The 27642-nt window shown below is 39.5% G+C and overlaps 1 protein-coding gene across 1 annotated transcript in view; it reads left to right on the forward strand.

Moving 5' to 3' along the window:
* Positions 1-1197: 1197 nt before the first annotated feature.
* NXPH2 (neurexophilin 2) overlaps positions 1198-27642 on the forward strand; it is a 109315-nt gene continuing 82870 nt past the window's right edge. The window contains exon 1 of the mRNA XM_025854992.2: positions 1198-1747. Coding sequence (XP_025710777.1) covers positions 1697-1747 — 51 coding nt within the window. The 5' untranslated portion in view covers positions 1198-1696. The remainder of the gene's footprint in view (positions 1748-27642) is intronic.

Raw genomic sequence — 27642 nt, forward strand, 5'->3', positions numbered from 1 at the left:
ACAACATGCTCAAGTCACACTGGGATCCCAGAATACTTTGGAATAAACTCTCTCCCCGTCTGTACAATCTTGGCATACCCAGTGAAAAGATGGGACCTTGCCATACCCAAGTCAATCCTACTATCCTTGGGACCTACCTTGGAGGCTGCTCTGCTTCAAACGTGGTCCTGAACCATTCAAAGGCTTACAGACTCCCCTTTCATTTCTGTTTTAGGGTGGAAGGTGGGTTGTAAGAAGAGGAAGATTTTCCTAAATTTCCCCTAGGAATTTCCCCTAAAATTTCAGCCCAAACTTCACTTTTTGTTGTTTTATTTTTTGAAGACTGGAAATCAATCGCAATTCTTCTCCCTTGCCTCAACATGTTTTTCTTCCGTAAGTAAGAGCTTTGTGTTTCTGGAAATAGGAAATAAGCTTGTTTTGCTCATTCTTCTTGAAGCAGCTGCCTAGAGACTCATCCCTGGAAAAGTGGCTTTACCTCTCTGGACCTTAAATTTCCCACCTGCTCAATAAATGGGTCGATGAGCGATGGTTAAATTCTCATCCGCCATAAACAGTGGAAGAGTCTGAGGCCCACTGCCCTTTGACTTTTCTCCTCGAATGTCCAGCACAGAGGTAGTTGAAGGTTAAAGATCTCTCCAATGGCGAGTTGTTAACAAGGGGGTGAGGCTCACTGGCTGCAGGTTTACTGCCTCTCCCGGGCTCAAAGATACCCACCCCTCTCCAAGATATCCCGCGTCCTGGCAGAAGGTTTGTGTGACGCAGCTCTGTCGGTCTCCGGGCCACCCAGCTGTCTATATCGTCTTTAAACCCGATCAAGCCCTGACCGCCCACCTAGCTCGGTTTCTCACGGCTCTGCCGCCACCCCTCCTCCAGGTGCCTCTCGGTTCCCACTATTTCCCACTTCCAGAAATCCTTCCAGCCGCGCCAGCCACAATTTGCACCCCTCGCCTGGGGCTCTGGAGCTGGGCGCTGACGTGGAGTGGGGCGCTCTCCCGGGGAGTCCCGGGCTCCAGCCCCACCTCCCCGCATCAGCCTTTCTTGTTCGCTGCCCCCCATGCCCCGCCCAGACCCCTGCTATCTCCTTCCCTCCAAACTCTTCGGGTGTTCTTCCGGAGCCCTCTTTCTTGTGTCGGTGTAAGGAGACACCCCCCCCCCGCCCTTACCTCCCCAGTAAAACGGGAGCGGGTCAGTGGGCAGGGCGGCTGGCCGAGCCGAGCCACCGGACCGGCTCTCTGCTGGGCGGGGCAGGGGCAGAGAAGGCTCCGGGCCTCCCCGAGCTCCGGGGGCGCTCAGCTCTGCCCGGCAGCCGCACGGCGGGGCCGGATCACTAGAGCAGCCTCGCGCGGGAACCCGGCACCAAAGCGCCCGAGCCGCCGCCTCCAGCCCGCGGGCGCCCCCCGCGCTCACCCCGACCCCGGAACGCCGGAGCCCCAGGCGCCCCTGGAGCCCCGCACGCTCTTTTCCAGGTCCCCTCTAAGGAGGGGCGCGCGGGGGGCCCCAGAAGCACCTCCCGCCAGCCCACCCTCCCCCTTCCCCGCCCGCCCACCAGGCCCGCGCGGCGCGGAGCTGCGCTCGGATTCCGGGAGGAAAGCGCCGCGCGGTGTCCCTGGCGTCCTCAGTCCTGCCCCTCGAAGTGGAGATGCGCGAGAGGCAGGCGAGGGCGCGCAGCTCGTGAGACGCCGCGCCAGCCGGCACCATGCGCCTGCGGCCGCTGCCCCTCGTCGTGGTCCCCGGCTTGCTGCAGCTGGTGAGTGTCCGGCCCGCCGCGCGCCTCGCGCGCTGGGGACGCATTTCGGCGGGAAAACCGCGTCCGTGGCCGACTCGGAAGCAGAGACTGGGGTTGCATGGGACCTCGGGGCTGGAAACGCACGCAGCGCAGGGAGTTTGGGGTTGCTTTAGGGGTTGGAGGGGAAGAATCGCGGAATTTAATAGAGGGAACCTTGAGGCGGATGAAGGGCTTAGCAAGGATTGGGACTTGAGGGCTGGGGTAAAGTAGGCAGAAAGTGGCCAGGAAGAAGGTGCGAGAGGGGATGAGGGTAGAGGGAAACGATGAGGATGGTCTGAAAGATTTGCCTCCAGCCCAGAGTTTAAGGGGTTTGGTGGTTTTTATGTTTCACATGATATTATGCCCGGATGCCTGCAATCCTTTCAAACCTTGGCATCGTGCTTCCTTGTTCTCAGGGTCAATTAGTAGCTCCTTGCTAGGAGAAAACTTAGGCAAAAGACCGATGCGGTGGGGGGCGCAGATTGGATTTCTCTTCGTTTTCCGTCTGGCGCTGGGGACTGGGATGGGGTTTTGTGCCGCTGGGGATGCAGGATGTAACTTTCACGCCCAACTCCACGCTGGAGCCCCCTCTCGGGAATCTCGTAAGCCGTATGCTACCAAAGACCTCTCCTGCCTCATCTGGCCAAGGGGGCTCTGAGGAATATGAAGGGTATTAGAAGGTGGCTCAGGGTTCGCCAGCGATGCTTTGGGCGACTGTTCGCACTGTAACTATCTTCTCTCCCCGCTTTTCCCGCGTGGCGCCGCGCTCTCCTCCTTCTGAAATGTACCCCCATACTGTATGTATTGTTAATTATACTTAAGGGCGATCCCAAGTAAAATCTTGCAGAAGACAACTTTTAAAGTAAAATTAGAGAAAGGGACTGCTTTCGCCTGTGTGATGGATTTCTCGTGCTCTCCAGGCACCTGCCTTGATTCAGTGCTGTTAAGAGGGTTTTCTCCAGATTCCACGGTTTCTTTGGTCCTTATACTTAAGATTTTGCTCAGGTAGCTCTGGGCTGTTAAAACAAGGTTAAGGAAACCAAACACTTAGAGAACGATGATCTCTTCCTTTCCTTTTTCTTTTCGGCGCTCTCTCCTTTTTCCTTTCTTTCCTCCTCTCCTCTCCTCTATCTCTGTTATTTCCTTTAAGAGGATGAGATCCAGTAACTTACCAAAGTTTCTCTGTGAGATGTATGATACTGTAGATGCAGAGGTACTTGCAAATTTTGAGGATGGAAGGGAATTCTAAAAGGTCTTCGTGAAGGGGAGAGGATAAGGAAAGGCCTGTCCATTCTGGTTACAACAGAGATTAGCTTCACTTGCACAGCATTAGGTAAGAAATTCTTCAGTGGCGTCAAGAGGAAAGTGCAGTGATGTTCCCAGATGTCCTTTGCTGAGCCATCACATCCTGCCTATACACAATATTGCATGTTAAAATAAATTTTACATCTAAGGCATTGTACATGCAACATATATGCCACCTTAGACCTTAGTATCACTTGCTTTTTAAAATGTTTAATCTGGATTCCAATAAAAGATGGTGTAACCAGCAGCATTTGTATGGTGTGTGTAAGTAAAACTCCAAAAGCCTGGAGAAATCAGGTACTTAAGTAAGATCTTCAGGTTATCTTCATGAATCTCTTAGTTAATTTAATTTTGCATTCAGTGATCATGAACTGTGTATCTGTTCCACTGTGTTAGACTCTTAAAGATGAGGAAATATATTTGGGCATATGATGGGAAAAAGTTCTCCTGTCAGCCACCGTATTGGAAATGTTACATTTTTTTTTCACACCACCATAGTCAATAGGAAATAGGAAATACATCTTGAAGGGATTATATACCCTCCTTAAGAGCTAGATTCTAATATTACAGCATGGATTGATTGATGCATTTTTAAGGAAGCTTATGTCAAATTCTAATCCGTTTTTGGATTGTGCTTGGGTTGTAATGTTTTTTTCCTGGAGCACTTTATCATGGTAAGTGAGGTCAGGGCTGCAGCTGTGTGATAAGCACACATTCCTTACACCGCCATCCTTTTGGACAATAAAAGGCTGTTTACATTCTCCACATTCTTAGAGCTGTTTCCAGCCATGTAACACAAGGGGGTTAGGATGTGAAAGGAAAACAGAGTGGCTGAGGAAGGTAGACCTCAATGAAAACATTCCCCAATCCCACCATGTACCCCACCCTCACAGGTATCAAGGAGGGCAGGTCATCATCTGGCCCTTTAGATGGCTCCCAGTTTTATTCTACCTTTTTCAAGCTGATATTGAACTTATTTGCTGAGTCCCAATAGCAAGTGGATAAAACGTTTTCTTGATTTAGAAACTAGTCTTTTAATTTTCTAGGAACTAGAAACGTGTATATTTAGTAGATCTGCCACTGGGGGAACAGGGGCGGGGGCAAGGTTGGGTTATTGCTGGAATTGGATTTTATTTTTTCATCCACCCTGGCAACATGAAGAATGTACTTTTTAAAACATGCTAAATATTTTAAACAAGTAGTGGATTCATTTGGGAATTTTGAAACTTAATTTTAAGAAAATTGTCTGTTTCATCGAAAACAGTCACAAGGAGTTGGGTTCAAATAAGTCACTAACCACATCATACTGGTACAATAACTAGAATGTTTTTACTTGTTTTTGTAATACTTAAAATTTGTAAGAAAACAGTCAGCTGAATTGATAAATATTGCAGGTCGCCTATGAAGTACGTGTGTGTGTTACCTGCCCTTGTCCAGTTCTCCTTCCTGTGTCCAGTGTTGTAACAGATAGCTTGCTTTACCTAATAAATAGGATTACTAGGCAGTTGCACAATTTAAATATCAACCTTGCATGTATTATATTCTCCAAAATCCTTATTCAGCAACACATTCTTTATTACAGTATTAACAGCACATTATTTCTTTTCTGCCATCTAATGATGAGAAAATTAGCATTTGGAATTAATATTATAATATAATGAGTGTTATTTCCTGACATGATACAAAGTAAAGACTTCACCAGATGACAACTTCTTACAGATTTACATGATAATTTGGAACTCATAATAAGTGTGATTTTTGCCTTTAAGTAAAATGCAGATTGTAAAAGATTAAATTTGAATTTAAATGGATTATTAGCTTGATTTTAAGATAAAATTGAATGATGATTTTTAAAATAAGTTTGTTATACATTTCAACTTTTTTTCTGTGATATAATGATTTTTTTTTAAGATTTTATTTATTTATTTGACAGAGAGAGACACAGGGAGAGAGGGAACACAAGCAGGGGGAAAGGGAGAGGGAGAAGCAGGCTTCCCGTGGAGCAGGGAGCCCGATGCGGGGCTCGATCCCAGGACCCTGGGATCATGACTTGAGCCGAAGGCAGATGCTTAATGACTGAGCCCCCCGGGCGCCCTGTGATATAATGATTTTATAAAGTAAAATATAAATTAGAAGTGATGTAAGTTAGCGAATTTTTAGAATTCTATAAAACCAGAACACCTGTGAGGCAAGGTATTACAATTTTAAGTTTATCCTCATTGTGCAGTATCATCCCACATGAACTTATTAAGTGTACTTTGTTTATCTTTTAACAAATTAATAATTTTAATGTTTGTTTAGTATGATATTCGTAACATATATTTATTTTCGGCTCCCTATTTACAAAAAGTGGTAACTCATGACTGTCTTCCATTCAAAAATCATAATTTCCCTCATACAGTTCTGATCAATAAACATCAAAACAGTATTTTCTAGTGTAGGATCAATGGTCTCTTGGCGAGATGACAACGCACAAGAGTAAAAGTACCACCATATCATGGTTACAACTTAGAGTTGACGGGGCATTAAAATTAATTCCTCATTAAAAGCATCATTATCTTAGACATTCTTAAAAATGAGAATTAGGATTAGACAGCTAAGTCCTCTATGCTAGCCACTTACCTTTCAGTGTAAGTTGTGTTCCCTTGGCCTATTCTGGGATTTATGTTATCTGGTTCAGTTTTAAATGCCTTCCACATAGGAAACTGACTCCTCTTGGGAACTTATTTTATAGCGTAATAGATTTCCAAATGGAAAAGAAAGCTTTCTTAATCTTTGTTGTGTTTTTTTAATATTCTTTTTTTATTGTTTCTGATTAATGATCAAAATGCTAAATAAGGCAGAAGGCTTTTTGAAAAACCTTTTAGAGGTTTTACATTGTCAGCTTAAAATGTGTGGCTCTTGCAAATCAAATGAATTAAGAAATGTTGATTTTATAATACGTTGCCCACCTTTTACCTATTAAAGGGCTAATCAATACACTTTGAATGATTTAGACATTTAGTAGTAGCAACCAAAGGTGAATATAAATGTGTCCCAGGTTTGTGATTTTGTAAAAGCTCTAAGACTGTCTCTTACTGTTTACATATTCTGCGGACTCCTTTACCTGAAGCATTGCTGGCTAAGATTTGAAAAAAGAATTATAGCTGCACACTCAAGGGCCTACAGTTAGGGTTGTGTCAGCGTTTCTGTAAAGCATCTCATTTCTATCTTAGCCATAAGCATTATTGCCGGTAAGAAGTTGGCGTTTAATATCTTGATTTGGGAGTCAGTTATTTTAAAGCTGCTTTAAAAAATTGGTCCAAATGATTTTGAGCACTCATCCATGTGAGGTTACTCTCTCAGTTTTCATACAGTATGCAAGACGATGATTTAACAAACTAATTTCTGTATTAGTCTGGCATAGAGGTTATAGTGTTTAAATTATTTTAAAATAATCCTTTCCCAATTAACCCATTTATTGCACCATTGTAAGACTTTGAAACACTATTTCATCATAAATGTTTTTAATTGTGCCAAATTCAGATGCCCTAATGATTATTTTTGTGAGTTTTTATTTGCTAACAATCTACTTGAAATTTTTTTACTACTTTTGAAATGACCGATGATGTTAATACAACTATATTCTTTATTTCAGAACCCTGCTCAGTAAAAAAATGATTTAATGCAATTTACAGCATAGATTTTCATATTATAGAAGGAGTTCTAAGATACGATTGATTGAAAACTTCCATTTTATGTTATTTTTAATTTATGGAAATCTAGATAAAAACCTTCAGACAACTGTATGGTTCATTGTGCTGTAAGATCAATATGTAATAAGGAATTCTGTTTCTTTGTAGAATGACCATTAAAAATTAAAATGTCATTATTTAAACCCAAAAGCTGAAGAACGTATTTTCCTTTTTTTCTTGCCAGATCATTCAAGAAGTTAAAATAGTGTCTTTAAACTTGCCGTTCTTATAAATTTTGTCTGTCCTAGATTTATGGACGTATGGTAAAGGACTAGGGAAGTTTTGTATACTTAAACTACAATAATAATGCTGTCTTAGAGTTGCATATACTTATTATTTTCAAGTTTCTTCCATACAGTTTACCACGTTCTCTTCTCTCCTTATATAAAACTATAAGATTGAGAAGGACATTTTAAATGTTTCCATTTGTAGATTGGAATGAACAATGCGTTTGGTGTTCCATTTCTAAATAAATTGCACATTCAACAAATATTGACTGTTTTGACCCAGACTATGCACTGAGATTATAGCAGACATTGAGGACATAGCAGTAAGCAGAATAGGGCTGGTCTGAGAGTGTGAGTGTGTGGATGTGTGTGCACACATGCATGTGTATGTGTCTTGGGCAAATCACTTAACAACCTCAACCCCTCGCCTATAAATGAAGTCATTAACGATAAACGGATGAAAAGTGATTTCTAGCATCACTTTCCTTTTTTTATTATATGGTAACAGCGTTTCTGGGTTTTTCCTTTTATGAATTACATCTTTAATTACTATACAATTTGAAGTATGTCTTACATACAAACATAATTGTTTTAAATATGTTTTTTTTAAAGATTTTATTTATTTGACCGAGAGAGGGAACACAAGCAGGGGGAGTGGGAGAGGGAGAAGCAGGCTCCCGGCCGAGCAGGGATCCTGATGCAAGGCTCGATCCCAGGGCCCTGGGATCATGACCTGAGCCGAAGGCAGACGCTTAACGAGTGAGCCACCCAGGCGTCCCTAAATAAAAGTTTTACATGGAGTTTATGCTGTGTAACCACATCACAAATGATATGTATATTTAGAAGTAGATTTAAAACACTGCAAAATTGATTAATGTTATCCTTGCTTATGGTAAGAGAAAATTAGTGGAAGTAGGCAAAGGGAATTGATGAGCATTTATTTAACCCATATAATCAACAAAATCAATAAAATTTAAATTAAAATGATGTATTCAGCTTTTTTCCCCTCTCTACTATTTTTAAATTGCAAACTACTAACATCTAGTCATTGCCTTAATTTAAATAAAAAGTAAATTGACTCTCAGTTTAATTCTAATTATTAAGATAAACAACATAACGGTGTAATACTGTACTTCAACCAGAAAATGATCATGTGACTTCTGTAGGCCTCAATAGAATCTAGCCTATTTAAATCAGAAATACTTTTTTTTTTTTTTAAGATTTTATTTATTTGACAGAGAAAGAGATAGCGAGAGCAGGAACATAAGCAGGGGGAGTGGGAGAGGGAGAAGCAGGCTTCCCGCGGAGCAGGGAGCCCGATGCGGGGCTCGATCCCAGGAACCTGGGATCATGACCTGAGCCGTAGGCAGACGCTAAAGGACTGAGCCACCCAGGCGCCCAAATCAGAAATACTTTTAACTAAATACGAAGGTTTCAGGAATTCGGATGTAAATGGTACGGAATTTTTAAAAGACAACCAACAAAGATCTGGCCTGTGAGACCCTATCAAAGGTGGAGAATATGTCAGTGTCTTAACATTAGGAAACATCTGAAACAGACCGACTAGTCCTGGGGTTCACTCCAATTACACTTTAAACAATGTAAATGTCTTTAGAAATGAACCCTGACTTTGTGATATTGCTGTTTGGGGCCAAATAAGGTAACTCTAGGGTCATAAAAACACTTGTTTAATTCTCTTCATGCAAGAATATGCAAGATTGTGACTTTCAAGCATTGTAATAATACTGACAATTTTAAAATCTTATCAGTTTTACCGTAAGGTACATAGCATGTGTATTTATTCATTCAGAACAGTAACTTAAGAAATAGTCTAGATTATTAGCAGGGAGAGACCACATGTTTAATTTATATGGTTCTATAAAGTCCATGGGATTTCCATCCCAGAATTCTATCCCTCATTTGTGTGTGCAGACTTAACCAGTGGAAGTGGCTGATTGAGTATAAAAATCTGCACGACATTTTGAATGGATAATGTATACAATAAGAGAATAGGAACTCTAAAGAACATTTAACATTTTGTAGTAATGATAATAATTTTTATTAACAAAGTTTTACATTTTGATAATCTAAACAGAAGACAATTGGGATCAGCATAAGGAATATTCCTACGGAGATAAAGAAAAAGGAGGTGAAGTTTTCAAAGGTGTGTTTTCCATAATCGTGAGTTTTCCATAATCTTGTCAATGACTCCCAAATTTGTACCTCACTCTCTACCCTGCTGTTCAGGCTCCAAGACCATATCTCCATAGTTTCCTGTTCATTTTGACTTGGATGTTTTACTACCAACTCACACTCACTCACCATGTTCAAAGTCACACATATCTTTCCTGAATAAGTGCCTTCTAATATTCATGGGTTCAGATTTTAAAAGTCACCACCTCCCCCTTTTTAATGTGTGGTATCTTTATGTTCAGACAAGTGACTTGGTATAAAGTGCTACATGGTTTACTAGATTCTTTCACATATGTGATCTCGTGTTTTATCTTCACGTCAGCTCTGAAACGTAAGCAGAACAGTAGTGACTGCATCCACTTTACAGATGAAGGAACAAAAGCTCTGAAGGTTTCAGAGATGGGCTGTAGACCAGAAAAAGATAAAACTTGAATTGTCTCCCTAGTCCAGCTCTTAGGTCAGGGCAGCATCCATTTCTAGCAGAAGGTCATGAGATCTGTCTTTGACCTCCAGAACGATAGGCTCAAGGAACATTTCTAGGGAACGTCTCATTCTGTTCAGTGTCCATGCTGAGGTAGAAACCTCAACTCTTTCATTTTAGGAAAGTTTTAAACCAGTTTGTCATAAAGTCAAAGAAGGTAAACACAAGAAACAGATTGTTGGATCGTACCCCTTAACCAGGAGTTCCATTTAGAATTTAGCCTCCCAGAGTTTAATTTGCCAAGTACTTTGGCTTTCATGTAGCTTTAGGGCTGTTGTTGGCCGAGTAAATGTAGTTCCAGTTAGGATCAACAGAAGATTTAAGAGTGCTTCTAGTTTCTCAAGATCTCAACCTGCACCACATGAGATTTGAAAAGATGAACAGGAAGAGAGCAAAAGGTCTTGATTTCTGTTAAAGGCCAGTTATTCCCGGTTATCTAAGGGGCAGGTCAGAATATGAGAAGGAGCCTGGGGGATGGGGCGGGGCTACCTTGTAGGTGCTTAAACTTGTGCGGAACTTGCGCGAGCATTCGTATATAATTGTGCTTTAGCAGTAGCAAACTTCCTTTTGTCTCTCTTCCCTTTCCTACATTTGTAAAGATAGTATATCAGAATGGATTTTGTTGGCTCTCCACCCAGATCTCCTTGGATCTGTTTTTTTAACATTTCTATGGACAACCCCCTCCCCTCCACTTTTTTTCTGTTCTAACACTGGGCAGCTGTAAATTTCCTTCAGAGAAGAACCCCCAGGTGTGGGTGCTAGATGCACCTTGCCAGAAAGCACTCAGAGTCAGAATGTCATTCCAGTCCCTTCCCTCCCCTTCTTGAGCCAGCTCTTAACAAATGACTCACAGGTGCTAGGGTTGTCTTGCTCTGAGACTTGGTGAAATATTCCAGAGTTCCCTTTGAGGCGGTTGAGTCTCGAGTGGATTTTCTTGAGATCACACCCTTCCGTGGCTTCCTTCCACTCTCTGACCTGCGGCCCCATGCTCTTCCCGGACTTTCCTGGAACTGCTTCATTAGAAATCACTTGCATTCAAACACTTGTCTCAGGGTCTGCTTCTGGGGAAACCAACCGAAGATTTCTGTTTAAATGTTGTTTTTTTTTTCATATTCAGAAATTTTTAAAATAGCCACTCTCACCACTGTCTGCTTTCTGCCATCTCACAGTAAGAGATAATCACTATGAATAACTTAATGTGTATTTTTCCAGAAATTATGGATATGTATGCTTTTATCATAATTATATCAACACAACATAATGTTCTATAACATTTTTAATGCAGTAATATATTGTGGCCATTTTTATACAATATAGAACAACTTATATTTTTGAGGATTCATAGTATTTCATAGCATTGACATGCCATAATGTATTTGATCAATCCCTTATTAATATTTTTTTTTAAAGATTTTATTTATTTGAGAGAGAGAGAATGAGAGATAGAGAGCACGAGAGGGAAGAGGGTCAGAGGGAGAAGCAGACTCCCTGCTGAGCAGGGAGCCCGATGTGGGACTCGATCCCGGGACTCCAGGATCATGACCTGAGCTGAAGGCAGTCGCTTAACCAACTGAGCCACCCAGGCGCCCCTCCCTTATTAATATTTTGACTGTTTTGAATTTTTTGAATATATTTGTGAATATATAAAATGAATTCCTAGAATTGAAAATACTGGTTCAATGCTGGGAATGTACAATATGATTTTTGATAAATATAAATTGTCCCCTAATTGACTATACCAAAATACAGACCCACACACAGTGTATTTGCATATCTATGTGCCTATGTGGAGAGTGTATTCCCTTTTTTTTAACTTTGCCAATCTATTAGAGTAAAATACCTCATTGTTTATTAGGAAGGTGAAGTGTGTTTTCACATTTAACCGTTTGTATTTCTTCTTCTTACAAATTTTCTTAATTTTTCCATTCTTTTTTTTCTACAGCTTTAAACTTCTATAATTTTTTATATCGCTTTTGCACAATTGTTTATTTTATTATTCCTGGATATTTTATACATTATGCCGTTGTTGTGGATACTATTTCTATGCCTGACATTTTAAAATTATTTTTTGCTGGCATGCAAGGAAAGATATTTATTTTAGTGCATTTATGTTTGTATGAGTTCTATTTCTGAACTAGATTATTTTTAATAATCTTTAATTTGATTCTCCTGGGGGATTTTATATATAGATAATTATATTATCTATAAATAATCTTGTATTTGGCTCTTAACATTAAACACTGATGCCTCTTGAATTAAAATCTATTCTTCAGGTTGCCTGGGTGGCTCAGTTGGTTAAGCGACTGCCTTCGGCTCAGGTCATGATCCTGGAGTCCCAGGATTGAGTCCCGTATTGGGCTCCCTGCTGAGCAGGGAGTCTGCTTCTCCTTCTCTCTCTTTTTTTTTAATTTTTATTTATTTATTTATTTGAGAGAGTGAGAATGAAAGACAACGAGAGAGAGCACATGAGAGGGGGAAGGATCAGAGGGAGAAGCAGACTCTCTGCCGAGCAGGGAGCCCGATGCGGGACTCGATTCCGGGACTCCAGGATCATGACCTGAGCCAAAGGCAGTTGCTTAACCAACTGAGCCACCCAGGCGCCCAATCTGCTTCTCCTTCTGACCCTACCCCCTCTCATGCTCTATCTCATTCTCTCTCTCAAATAAATAAATAAAATATTAAAAAAAATAAAATAAAATCTATTCTCCTAGTATACTGAGTAAAACCTTCAGAATATTGTTGACTATCAATACTGGGAAAGATAGTTTTCATATTTCCAACTTTAATGGAAACTTTACCAAATATGATGTTTACTTTTAGCTTCTGATAATCTATCAAGAATATACTTTTATATTCCTCATTAGGATAAATTTGTTGATCAGAGGTTGATTTCAGATATGTTTTTTTTATTAAATTTTTTTTAAAGATTTTATTTATTTATTTGAGAGAGAGAATGAGAGAGGGAGAGAGAGAGCATGAGAGGGGGGAGGGTCAGAAGGAGAAGCAGACTCCCCAGTGAGCAGGGAGCCCATGTGGGACTCAATCCCAGGACTCCAGGATCATGACCTGAGCTGAAGGCAGTCGCTTAACCAACTGAGCCACCCAGGTACCGGATTTCGGATATGTTGTAGCATCCTTCAAAATGATCATATATTTTTAAAATGCTAACCTCTTCATATTTTTGAATTATGAAACATAATTTTCCTAACATATTTCCTAATATTTTCCTAATATTAAGCTGTTTAAACCAAGTTAAGTAATCTGTATTTTAATACACTGGTACATGTGTTTTTATATTGTTAGTATTTTATTTAGGAACATTGATTATTCATAAGTAAAGTATAGCAAAAGTGGAACACATCAGGTTTTGCATTAGGATTATTCTAGGATCATAATTAGAAAGACTTCTATTTTTTTCCTCAGTTCTGGGAGAAATTAAGATAGTTGAGAATTGCTTCTCCCTGGGATGTTTGTTGGGAATCATTTTAATCCATTTGAGCCTTTTTGTTTTAGGAGAGATCTTTTATAAACATTTCATTGCTATTAGATTTTTTTTCAACCTTTATTGATTCTATTTTATTAATTTTGAAAGAAAAGGATGCATTTTTGTGCATCTTCAAATTTATTTAGCATAAAATAGTATATACTATTACTTTAATTTTTAAAAATTTACTTCATATCTGTGAATTTACACCATATCCTCCCCCCCCCCAAGTTTGTATGTTTCGGAACAGTAGTAGCTGGGGACTGCCTTCATTCTCTTTCTAGATCTACAGCTGTAACTAGAAGCTTTCTGTGGCAGATTCCATCGTTAATTCTGTAAGCTGTCCAAGGTGAATGGAGCCTCACATTAAGAGGTGAGCATCCCGAACCTCAGCCCTCTTTCTGCTCACTGGAGGACGTTGCAGCCTCCTGGGAGCTGCCCTGGTGCCTGTGTGTGCTCCCAGCTCCTCCTAGGCTGAGCTTGGTGGTGGGAAGAGGGTACTCAGTTGGGGTGGGGGGGTAAACCCTAGCTTCTGCTCAGGCACTCTCCTCCTTTGCCTTTGATTGGTTACAGATGTGCTCAGCACATCTGGTTTTTGCATCATTCTGATTCACTCTTCCTTCCTCTAGAGGTTCTCAAATCTTGTGGACTCTTGGCATCCTTTCCTCTTTCTAGCACCACTATGCATTCATTCTTGTTTTTGCATTCCTAGTTCGTGTCATTGGAAATTTGGGAGGGAGGCAAGGTAAATACATTCACTCAGCTTTCCCCACTGCAACTGGAAATCTTTTAGTCATTTTTGGCTCATTTTTCTTCATCCCCTACAATATCCATTCAGTCACAAAATCCTATGAAATTTTCTTCCAAATCCTTCTGTAAACTGTCTCTTCCTCTCCACCTGCTGCCATTTCATCACTACAGCAGCCTCCTAGCTGGTCTACTTTATTCCAAAACAAGCCTTCTAAATTCACTCCATATGCCATAGAATCATCTTTCTTAAATCCTCTTTTGATTTACTATGTCACTCAACTTTTAAGAATGAGATTGTGATTCCCGTTTTCTTAACACATCGCATCTACATTTTGTTGCCTGGTTTTCCAGCCTTAAATCTCTTGTCCAATATTCCTCACATACTATAAACTGCAGCCAGGTCTGTATCCTTCATATTCCGTGAGTACGTCTGAGTGGAGGGAAAGCCCAGGTTTGCATGTCAGAATGACTTGGATTCAGTGCTTTCTTTGGCATCTTGGACAAGCCAATACATCTACTCAATTTCAGTTTCTTCATACAGTAATGTCAATTATAGCTATTTCGTAAGGTTGTGATGATTAGATACAAAAAATGTAAAATGCCTAGTACCTAGCATTAGCTTAACAAAGATCAGTGCTCCTTTCCATCTGCAACATCTTAGCTTCTTGGTATGCAAGCAACAGGAGCTCTGACAAACTTAAGCAGAGAAGAAATTCATGAGAACAGGGTGACTCACAGGAAAGGTTGGAGAACCAGGCATGTCTAGAGCAGAATCAAGGGTCTGGCTATCAGGAAAGTATCAATTAGGCAAGAGGATGAATAAATGCCAACCTTTTTTTTTCTCCAGTCCTTGTTTTGCTTCATTTAAGATGTCATGTTTAGGTTGAGAGCATCTGGTTGGCTTGAAAAAGGGGGGATACTTTGATCAACTGTTCTACACATTGTAGGGAATCAACACTCTATGTTCCATTAGAGAGCTTGTGATCAGAACTCCCACTAAAGGAAGAACTCTGTTAGAGAAAGAGACCCAAACATCTCCAGCTCTTCATCTTAATTAGTGTGATTTTTCACTCATAGACTTACACAACCAAAGGTCACCAGACATTTAAGAGAAATCACTGGCAAAAAGGAGGAGGAGGAGAAGAAGAGGAGCTATCCTGGAGGAAACAATAATAGGGGATAGATTTCAAGTTTTAGGATTCCTAATTAGTATTCTCAGAAACTCAGGAGGATATTGCATCCTGAAAATAAGAACAGGCTGCAATGAGGAAAGATCTACTGGGTAGTGAGAAAGAATTCCTGGAAATGAAATATATAACTGACAAAATTTAAAAGTCGGGAAGAAGTTTGAAAAGAACAGGGCTAAAGTTCATGCTGGTGAACTCTTAAGCATGCCAGTTTCCTCATCTTTCATAGGAAGAAGTTAAGAGAAGCTGTCGAATGTTAAAAAACTAAGAAATAGACTTAAAATCTTAAAAGCTACCAAACAAGAGAAGAATTAAAAATAATAAAACCAACAAAGATTCAGCATGTAAATTTATTTACAGTGCGCTTTTACATTTTCTGTCATATAAACAGATTAGAATAATACATTTAATAGTAAAGTGGAGATGGCATTTTGACTTTCCAGTGTGATTTTGTATAAGTGCACTTCTTTTTGTGTAGTGTTTTTGACAAATACTATCACTCTATGAATTTCAAAATAAGGGAGGTCTTCTTAGTGGAGGGAGCTTCCCAGCACATGTGAAGGCATGCTTGTGAGGTCATGCGTGTGCCTTCACTGGGACGTGCTGGGTATGTTAACGGCATAGATTGCAGTGATGGTTTCCTGAGTGTATACTCATCTCCAAGTGTATACATGATAAATGTACAGCTTTTTGTATGTCAGTCATGCCTCAATAAAGTAATTTGGAAAAAAGGGGTAAGCAGAGGCAATCTCTTGGGTCATGCTGTAGGGCAGGGTTTCCCAGTCTCAGCACTGTTGACATTATGGGCCAAGGAATTACTCAAGTGAGGGGTTAGGGGTAGGGATAAAGGGGCCATCCTGTGCATTGTGGGATGTTCAGCAGCATCCCTGGCCTCTCCCACTAGATGCCAGTAGCATACTCTCCCAATTGTGACGACCAAAAATGTCTCCAGACTTTGATAAATGTGCCCTGGGAAGCAAACACAGCCAACTGAGGCCCACTGCTGTAGGAGATTCCTTGCTGTGAGAAGCTGAACCAAGTGACCTCTTTGGCCTCTTCCAATTAAATACTTTGTCTTTGCATTGTTGGGAAGGGGCCAGCATTTTACGCAGACAGACCTAGTTTCTTAAGACTTTTTTTTCCCCCCATCTCAGTTTCTCAGTTCAGTTCAATTCAAACAATGTTTTTTAGTGTAGCTCTGTCAGGCACTCTGCCTAGGGTACACATCTCTATTTAACAAATTTTCCTTTTTAAGGGAAATGGATGAATGATCCCCCTGATATTGCCCTCCTGGATAAGATTTCCCTCTTTAGTAGAAATTCACACATTTCATTTTGCCTCTGGTACAGCTCTTATCAGTTGTTAGGGCTGGCTCAGAGAATTTTAGTAAAGCCTTTGAATTTCAATATTTTAAAATGCAGTAATAAGATAAAAAATAACTTTGTAGAAGTTAAAAGACAGCAAATAAAACTGAAAAAGATGATCATCAATAATAGTTGGCTAATAAAAATGTGAACTAAATCACGCTTGATGTATGTATTTGTTACAATTAAAACATAGTGGGATTACAGTCTTCAAAGAGCTTATCAAAACCCAGATTATATTATGCGTATCAAAACTGGAGAGTAGCACTTTTGAATGGAAAATTTGATCCAGTGTTTTTGAGATTTTAAAAAGTAACTTAAAACTATTAAATTCAGCTCTTAGGAGCTAGAATGCATTTCCTTTTTATGGAAAAATTGGGGATTTTCAAATTTGCCAAAATGTAAACTCTGAGGTACTCTATTTTTATCAATGGTATGAATCACTTTCTTCTACATTGGAATGCACTTTTAATTAAATTTCTTCTTTAAGGCAATTCTCATTTTTTAAAAAAAGGTATCTATGAAGGTATACTATAAGAGTTGCATCTTCTCCCCCAGAGATAAACACAGTAATAATAAACAAGTAAACAGATTCCCTGTTGGTGTTAAAATTTGAAGTGCGGTATATTTTCATGAAATTATAGCTATGTATAAATAATGACTTTACTTATTGGGATAAAGTCTGAGAACCACTGTGGACTATGCGCTAGGCCTTTCTATCTATGGTGGTTGAGCGTCTGCATAGGCTCCCATAGGCTCCGGAGTGAGTGTGTTGCAGACACCCTGGGCAGGCCAGTACGTTCTTGCTCCTGCCCTTACATGCACACACATGCACGTACACAGATAACATTCTCCTACTGAACTTTTCCCACCACATCAAAAGTGGTATCTTTTCATTGGCAGGAGGATGTTTAGTCTCTACCTTGGCAGTTATAGACCTGCTCATATTGTGTTAATGTCACTCTCTACAAATGCCCAAACAAGCCATTATTTATTGATAGACTCTTAGCTTCCCTCAAAGGTTAATGTAGGAAATAGCTGCAGGAAAACATTTTTTTGGTAACACATATATTCATATTTTCATTCACTGCTTTGTTTGCCAGTTAAAGGGTCTACTGTAGGCATAGTACTAGGCCAAGCTTTTCCTTAGAATATATTCCTAGGGACAAAAGTATTTTTCCTGATAAAGAAAAATATATATAAATATATAAAAAAAGAAAAATCCTTAAAGAATGAGAGTTTTCAATTGCGTGTTTCCTATTAACTTTTTCTACCAGGAAGAGCAGAGCTAATTTACAGCTCATAGCAACAAGTACCTTTACTAAACTCAATTTTCTTCAAGTCTTTCTCTCCCATTATATAGTTCTTGACCTTCTATTCTTTTACATACGGTCCTATTATATATAGCTTAGGTCATGTGTCTTGAAAATATTTTTTGAAAGTATTTGTGCTAAAAGTTTCCTTGCCAGATGTTTCTCCATTGCTGTTCTAACGTTCCTGAAATTTGATGGCAGTCTTTTCACTCCTGTAGGTATGAATTTCCTCAAAAATTTTCCTTCTGAAAACTGAGGTGGTTGGATTGAGTTCGGAGCCTTCGGGCATGTTACATCAGTGTCTCTGGGTTGGGGCCAAGGCGCCAGATGCTGCTGGAGCCCAGCCAGATTTAGGAACCCCTAGACCAGATGGTCTCCTAGATGTTCTTTGGCTTTATGAATTTACGATGCTGTTGGGAGCCCTGACCCCTGGTGGGTGGAATATAAGCCCGCCCCGAGGGAAGGAGCTGCAGCTCTCCTGATTACACTGCCACCATCACAGGAAGGAGATCCCTCGGGGCACACACCAGGGGTTTTCCCAGCTTTTGCAGACCTTTCCTCCAAAGGCGTGTGAAGTGCTTCTCTCTGGGCTCCTGCACACGAGGCACACCTCCATGAGAGCGGTTATGTGATGGTATGGTCTTTATGGATGTGCACCTTTGTATATTCCACTCAACACCAGTGCAGTCTACAAACACAGAGAATGTGGACATCGATCCTTAATGCCACAGCCAACCACCCGGTAGGCATCCAATAAATGCTCAGGTGACTGAATGAATGAACTATTGAGAGAAATCACTCAGTAACCCCCCGGCTAAGCTATGCTTCAAAGCTAATGGAAAACCACCTGTGACAGACTACAAGGAAGACATTTGAGTGGCAAATTAAATCTAAGCCCTTAGATGTCAGCGTCACTGACCTCCTTCAAAGTGTACTTGAACCCCCTTTGTTTTGGACCTCTGGATTTATATGGGAAAAGGCCCTTAAATTTTCTTAATGGTATTATCATAAGGATCCTTTGGGACAAAACTTACACACCTAGGTTACAGCACCATACAAAAATTGATTTATTTGCTCTGTCTGTTATCTTCTACTGGAATGAAGGAAGGGTATTCTCAATAGCCAAGGAACTGATTGATTCCATAGTTTACTCTTTTAGAAATAAATAATAGATAAGCACAATTAAAATTTGACGTTCATTTGCAAATATGTACTTTATAATGCTTTATAATCTCTTCCTATCATTATCAGTGACTCGTGTTTTTAGTAAAGTATGCTTTGCCTATTCTTTTTAATATATTAGTATTTAAATAATTAGAGAAATAGATAATATGGGAAAATTTTTATTTCTAAAGGTTAGAATCAATCATTTGATAGAAAAAATATCATGAAAATAAGGATTTAGACATCCAACAATTTTAAATTTATGATCAAGTTTTCTGATCTGGTTTTTAATCTGCTATTTTAGTGCTTTTCCACATGAATCTCCTTATTTCATTTATTTATTATTTTGTGAGATAGTAGGCTTAATTTGTTGATATTTATATACCAAGGCCATTTTCTTAGTATAGTTTAATTTATTCCTCTTTTCAAATTGTAATCACCATGTACCAGATTTTTATTTAGTGTTAAGGTGATCATTTCATGATTGAGATTTTTAAAAAATTTCAAAGACCACATATGGTTTTAACAATCATCACCTTACCTATCAGTAAGCACTGTAATCTTCTTGTAACAATGAGACATGCCCCAATTGTCCCACCTTATATATAAGTAGTGGTAATGTAACATAATGGCGCATGTTAGTAGGCATGGCCTGACCTGAGGAGCCAAGCATGGCTCTGTAGGGAATGGTGCCTCATCTCATTATACTAAACAAGTATATTTCTAGCAGATAAGGGAGCAGATCTACTTTCATTTGGAAGGGTATTATTTGTAGATAGTTATGGTTTAAGCAGGATACAGCTCACCAACTCCGTGTGATAAAGGCATCCTCTGTTTATCCACAACATCCCCATATAGGCTGTCAGGGAAGGTTCTTGCATTTTCATTCCGGAACAGCTTTTCTTCTGGGTTCTGAACAACAAACTATTATGGTATAAGAAGCCCTTTTTAAATGTTGTAAAATATTTAAGCTGGCACATCAAAATTGACTCAGTGAAGGCATGTGACCAAATCATTAAGCAAATTCCTTTTATAATATTTGGTTTTGATCTGTTTGTCTTTGGGTTTATACTGGGGAGATATAGAACCAAATCAAATGTATCCAAGTGGTTATTAAATGACATGCCTGCAGCCGGAGAACGGTAGTTGATGAGTGCCTGCAGGAGGCAAAGCTGTCATCTTTGAATGTTATTAATGAGAGACTTAAAGTTTTTCTTAAGACTTCTGGGGTGCTGGAGGCTTCTGGGTAAAGTGTGAATCATGGGGAGAGATGTGCCAGTATTGGTGCGAAATCTGGTTCCTTTAGTGATGTAATACATGTCATAGCTTTAGGACTCCCATTATCTGGAGTTGACCTTGTTGATGACATAATACAGTGTAGTTCAAGGCTCGCGTCTCCAGATATGTCAGAGAGAGGTTACAGGGTGTGCTATAAATAAGCAGAAGTCATGCTTTTTCTCTTTACATCTGTTGCCTTCTCTCGCCTCACATACATTCAGCTTTGAATCTACTTAATATGCTTTCTAACAGAAACTTCTGCTAAGCTCTTTCTCCGGGGACCCATGTGGTCCTGGCTATTTCCCAATTCTGTATATACCATAATTCTCTAAGTCAGGAAAGAAAGCTTTCTAAATATCAATTGTGCCTAACCTGTACGCTACTCTGGATTTTAACAAGCCTAATCTAGGATTTCAACCTTTGTAACCCTATACTCCGAAATGCGACAACGTTTTGTGTGGTTAGCACGACTCCCACGTCACCCTCTTGAACACCTGCAGGCATCTTAAAAGGTTAGCTTCAGATGTCTGGCTTGTAATTTTCTAAATCTCAGAGCTGCTGGGGTTCTCTTTAGCTGAATCTGCCAACCTTCTTTTTTATCTTCAGATAATCCACACATTTGAATGCACACGACGAAACGCATTTTGCTCTAGATAGGTACTTCAATCAGAATCTTTGAAAGTTAAATGTTCTTGTATTTGCAAGCGGCCAGAAAACCACTTTCCCAACTTTATTTTAGTGAACTTTGGGGGTGGAGGAAGATGTACTTGGGTACTAAAGCCCAAGCCAGGATCCTCCTTTCTCAGCTTCAAATGGCACAGGAAACCCCCTTCAGATTTACAGCATGCTCTCTCAGAATAGCTTTCATTTCTGTGCCACAGAACACACTTCAGCTTCTTGCTGAGAGCCAACAGGAGGCACAGCAGATGTATTAGTAAATCACAGAAATTACAAAACTATGAAGAAATACAGCCACATGACATTGAAAAGCTCCGATGCATAAATGTGACTGGGAGTATGCTGTGGCCCCTGACTGTTGGGGACCTGGCCAAGGAACTGTGTGTTAAAGTTGTCCCATTGTTAGAACAACGGGCAGCCATAGGTGAGTGCTAAGATCAGGTACTACAGATAAAAAAAAAAATGTCTGGCATGGAGGTTAGCCATGGGCAGCCAGGGAATGTTTCAGAGACTGGTAAAATGACTGAGGTTAGGCAGAGCATAGGCAGGGAAGACTGGAATGATCTGGAGAGATTCAAATGGGGGGGGCGGTTGGGGCAGGTAGTGGCAGTAGGTCAGGCACGAAGACAAAAGCTTTGGACCGTATGGGTCTCTGAGCTTCAGGTAGAGCTAGCTCCAGCACCCTGAAAATCTCCATGGGACAGGCATTTACTTGGCAGTGTTTGTCGGTTGGAGGCTTGTACGTGCCACAGCCTGGTTTAGTCTAGTGTCTGCCCTTGCCCTGGATGTTTGCTTAGCAAAGGGAGCTCACGACTTTATCCTCAGCCGGGTTCTTGTAAAAAAGTGAAATTATTGCTCTTTCAGCATTTGGCTTCAGAAAGAAGGTCCCTGTCTGGTCCGACTGAGAACTCGGTCAGCCTGTCCACTCAGTCTCTGAGTCTGGCATATTAATCTAAGAGAGTGGTCCTCAACTTTTAATTTGTGACCACCTGGGAAGATGGCTAAAACTGCAGGTTCTTAGCTGCCACTCCACGAGATAGATACCAGGTGTGTAAGGTGAGGCCCAGGAGCCTGAATTTTAAGCAACATCTAAAGGGTTTCTAATGCAGGTTTTAGAGATAATTGGAGAAACACTAGCCTAAAGGGAGCTGGTTCTACTTCATTTTAGAAACTATTGCTCTAGAGCCCATTAGTGACAAAGCATTACCTAAGGATCCTGACAGAATTTGTCCTCCAAAGCAGGGACCCTCTGCAATGGATGAGATGTAGTTCCCCATACTCATTATAACTTCCCAGGATTTCCCTGTTGGTAAGCGTGTTTCTAACACATAGTCCTTTCTGTTTTGAAGGGTCAGGCTGAGTCATCTTAAAACTTAAGCAGATATTGAGTATGGGGACGGACTCTGAATATGCAACAGAGCAAAAAGGAGAGCATCTTGCAGATAGATTTATCATTCACCAATATTTGGTGCGCTGGTGGCCCATTTATTTTACTGTTGTCTTTCTTAGACATATGGTATTTATCCAACGTAAGATTGGGCTTGTTAATTGTGTCACTTGTCTTTGAGAATGAACAAATTGCAGGTGAGTTTTAGCTTTTCGATTTGGAAAAAAAAAAGTTCAGAATGGGATATGATTTTGAAGCCTGTCTCGGGATGATTGTTAATTTAAACACTTTATAGAAGAATAGTGGCATAAGAGTCTGTGGCAGACACTATTGGCTGGCTGTCGTAATCACCATCTACAACCTCTTTGATCTTTGTAAAATTCTGGCACAAGTAGAATTGTAAAATTCTTACAATTCCTAGAAGACATTGCTATGGCCAGTGGCATGTAAGTAAAAATTTGCTGAGTGCTACTTCCAGGAAACCTTTTGTTTTTTTGATTAAAACAAGGATAAATTTGGTTGGAATGCCTTTTGCCGAACTTTCACACTTTACCCCCTTTCCACTTGGATTTAGAATTGTAGCTAGGTGGTGCAGTAGCCATCCTGTGAACATGAGGCAGCAAGCATGGGCAGAGAACTACATCTTGAGGACAACAGAGAGGAATGGTGACAAAGCCTGGGTCTCGTATGGCTTTGTGGAGCATCTGTGTCAGCCATTGCCTGCCTGTCTTAGGATTCCTTGGTTCTTGAGTACCTGCCTATTTAAGCCACATATTGTCCTAATTGATACAGGATTCTAAAACATTTCATGAAATGTTCCACCTTCATAAAAATACCCATTATCCTTGTCTCCGCTCAGCAGGGAGTCTGCCTTTCCCCCCCTCGCCCCTCCCCTTGCTCATGCACTCTCTCTCTCAAATAAATAAATAAAAACTTAAAAAAACCTAAAAATAAAAATACCCATTGTCAAAGATAGCTGTGAACCATTATGAACAGGACACACTTTAGTTAAAAAGAAAGGAAGAAAGAAAAATGTCCTTACAGACCATGCACCAGAGCCTGACGGGATTCAGAAGGAATTACAAGGAGTTTTGAATGACAGTCTGTTCCTCTTAATAGCACACGTGGTGGCAGATTGCTTTGTAACTTGAGGTAGTGACCACAAAATGTCTCAGGATCTGTGATGGTGAGTTCTACATCTTATAAAGTAGCCAGAGAAAACACTTCCATGACGTAAACATATTATGATGTAAGAACTGGACCAGCTCTCATCCCTGCAGACTTGGAGACTGAGAATGGAATGTTCCAGAACAACTTTTCAGTGAACTTTTTGCTGGGGTTCTTGGTGAGGTACAATTGGTGTAAACAAAATCTGAGTACTTAAGAATTCTCCAGACTTGGTAAACCAGTCAGAGAAAGAGATCTACAAACTGCACCTCTAAGTATGAGTCTTTCAATTTTGAGAACTGGAATTTAGAAAAACAAGCATGTGACTTAACAAACTTAGGATGTTTTGTAGTGAGGCAGGGCATGTTTCAACCAGAAGGCTTATGTAGGAGTTCACGGGGCTCAATCAAGTAGAGACATGTGTCAAGCACAGAAATAGTATTGTGTAAGGAATTTTGGATTGGGGGCAGGAATTTAAACTTGAAAATTAAATCCTTCTTGTTGACTAGCTGTGTGATTCTGAGCAAGTCATATCACTCAACCTTGGTGTTTTTCCCTGAAAATATTACATGAACATTAAAGTTATGTTCAGATCTAAAATTCTATGATTCTACAGTAATTTCACAAGGACAGAGGGATCAGGTCCTTCGGGTCAGAGCAGATTTCAAGCACAGACCTCCTAGGTGCCTGAATAGCTCCTTGGCAATTATATCCAGGTGATAACATTCAAGATTCGTGGCCAGTTTTTTTTCAAAAGAAGTGCAGTCCTATTCAACTATGGTTTTTCATTTTTCTGGCATTCTCCGTCTTAAAAGGGTTTTGGTCTCTGTTTTTGAGATCTAGTCTGTGGACTATAGGAGATAGAAATTTCTTTAAAAACTTGAGTCTATCTGAGAGTCATCCCTGATTCGTCCTGTGCCTCTCCCTTTTCTGACAGCCTGTTGAAAACTACGTCATAACAGTGACATTCCTTGGACCACCACTCTTGTCACTCAGAAATATGACTCTGGGAGAAAGTTCATTGTTGTGTGCATTAGTTAGGGTTCAACTAGGCAAGCAGAACCAATAGAAGATTAGGTAAGTGGATAGATAGATAGATACACATACATACATGCATACGTATATATATATATATATATCCATCCAGCCATATATGTGTGTAAACACACACATTGTTCACTCTTCATTGATCCAAATTTAAGGCTATAATTTAATAAATTACCTTTTAACCCGCTTAACTGGTTTGCCAGTCAAACTAGTGGCTTTAATTCTCTCTGTCATACTGACAAATCCTATGGGACAGTGAGAGTTTGAATCCATAAGATACCTTTCTGAGCACTTTCTTAGTACAACAGAGTTTCTGTTGTCGAGTCTGTTTTCTTTTGCACAGCTTATTCATGCCACCTTCAATTGTTATTGTGATTCTGTAACTTAATTATTATTGTGAATTGATAAAAATTATTTCTGAAGAGAAAGATAATTTCATTTATAAAATTTTAGTTAGGTGTCTTTGAAAGAGTAAATAAGGGCTAATTATTTTTTCTAATTGCGGGAAAATTAGGCACGGGCAAGGCAACTGGATAAAAAGGCAGCCACTCTTCAAAAACTCTCAGCAGGTTCTGCATCCAGATTACTTTGCAAGTATGTTCATTTGGGAGGTACTTAAAGGAATTGATACTGTAAATCGTAGAGAAAGTGTGTTTTTTTATGAGAAATATGACATGTAACTGCAATCATGGGCCCATTCTTAGAGAAAAGTTCTTGATCTTACAATGAAAGATTGGCATATTTACATTTTGATCAAAATAAAAATATGTTTATATTAGAAGTCCTTTCTAGTGCATTAACACAAGGAAAATAAGTAGTGTTTAGATTAGAAAAGGATGAATAAAATAGGTAATATGATTATATAACTAGAAAACCCAAAAACTCAACAACAGCAAAAAATCCTGGAACTAATAAGTGAGTTTAGCAAAGTCTCAGGATACAAGGTTAATATACAAAAGTCAATTTCTGTCTTATATACTGGCAAAGAATAAATGGACTTTGAAATTTAAAAAATAATATCATTAGAACAGCACTAAAATTAATGAAGTACTTACATAAAAAATCGAACAAAGTATGTCAGGATCTATCTGTGAAAAACTACAAAACGCTGATGAAAGAAAACAAAAAAGAGCTAAATAAATGGAGAGATATGCTGTGTTCATGGGTTGGAAGTCTCAATATCGTTAAGATGTAATTTCTTACTAACTTGGTCTACAGATTAATGCAATACCATTGAAAAAACCCAGCAAGCCATTTCGTAGATATTGACAAACTGGTCTTAAAATTTGTATAGAAAGACAAAGACCTAGAAAACCAACATAACACTAAGGAAGAACAAAGTTGGAAGATTCATACTACTGTAATTTTAGGACTTACTATTAGGCCATAGTAATCAAGACAGTGTGGAACTGGTAAAACAATAGACACACAGATCAATAGAACAGAATAGAGGGCCTAGAAATAGACCTGGCACAAATATAGTCAGCTGATCTTTAACAAAAGAGCAAAGGCAATTCAACAGATAAAGGACAGTCTTTTCGACAAATGATGCTGAAACAATTGGATATACATATGCAAAATATGTAACTAGACACAGAGTTTACATCTTTCATAAAAACTAACTCAAAATTATAAACTTAAATATAAAATGTAAAACTTTTTAAAACTTCTAGAAGAAAACAGGAGAAAGTCTGGGTGATCTTGGGCCTGTTGATGAATTTTTAAATAGAAAACCAAAAGCACAATCCAGGAAAGAAAAAAGTGATAATTTGGTCTTTATTAAAATTTAAAACTTCTTGGTGAAAGCACTAATAAAAGGATGAAAAGAAAGACCACAGACTGAAAGAAAATGTTTGCTGAGTGCATATCTGATAAGGGAATTGTATCCAGAATATACAAGGAATTCTTGAAACACAACAATAAAAACAATTTTAGAATAGGCAAAAGGTCTGAATCTCATTATTGAAGACCTACAAATGGCAAATAAGCGTATGGAAAGATGCTCAGCATCATTTGTCATAGGAAATTGCACATTAAAACAATTATCAGATACCACTATATGCCTGTTAAAATACCTAAAATCCAAATAACTTCCAATACCTATTGCTGGCAAGATTGTGGAGCAACAGAAACTCTCATTCATTGCTGATGAGAATGCGAAATGGTACAGACGCTTTGGAAAACAGTTTGGCAGCTTCTTACAAAGCTAAACATAGTTTTGTCATAGGATTCAGCAATTGAGCTTCTACATATTTACCCAATAGAATTAAAATAACTTATATTTATACACAAACACCTGCATGTAAATGTTTATGACATCTTTATTCATCATCACCAAAAACTGGAAGCACACAAGATGTCCTTCAGTAGGTGAGCAGATAAACAGATAATGGCACATATGTATAATAGAATATTATTCAATGATAAAAAAAACATGAGTGATCAAGCTAGGAAAATATATGGATGAATCATAAATGTATATTGCTAAGTGAAAGGAGCCAGGCTAAATGGACACACACTTTATGATTGCATGACAGTCCTGAAAAAGCAAAATTATAGAGAATGTAAACAGATTAGTGATTGGTAAGGGTTCAGGGGGCAGGGGAGGATACAAATGGCAGAGCATAGGAGAAATTTTAGGACAGTGAAGCTATTCAATATGATACCATAATGGTGAATATATGACACCAGGCCTTTGTTACAGTGCATACAATTTTGCAGCACAAAATTCTTCATGCATGTAAAAAAAAAAAAAAAAAGTTTAGGAGGTCAAGGGATTCTGGGACGGAATGCAGAATATGTATGACAAAACAATCTAACTGCATTACAAATGTATGAAGTGAAGAGGATGGAGGTCAGGGGGAGTTGCTGGCCTAAGTAACTACAAAGGAGTGGGGTCTGCAAAAAACTGTACATAAGCACTGTACTCTAGTTGATAAAGTTGTTTCCCCTGGAGGTCCAGGTCAATAGTCTTTACATCGCTATACATGTATACTGGAATCAATCAACTAAGTAAATGTGTGGTGCATGTGGGAGCTAGATTTCTTATTTAGGAGCTGGAATCTACAGATAAGGAAGGAGAGGAGGCTAGAATGATCCATGTGGTAATGGATTAGAA

This window comes from Callorhinus ursinus, unplaced genomic scaffold (genome assembly GCF_003265705.2).
Source record: "Callorhinus ursinus isolate GAN/ISIS: 27379988/994484 unplaced genomic scaffold, GSC_fseal_2.0 scaffold2, whole genome shotgun sequence".
In the NCBI taxonomy this organism is placed as follows: Eukaryota; Metazoa; Chordata; class Mammalia; order Carnivora; family Otariidae; genus Callorhinus; species Callorhinus ursinus.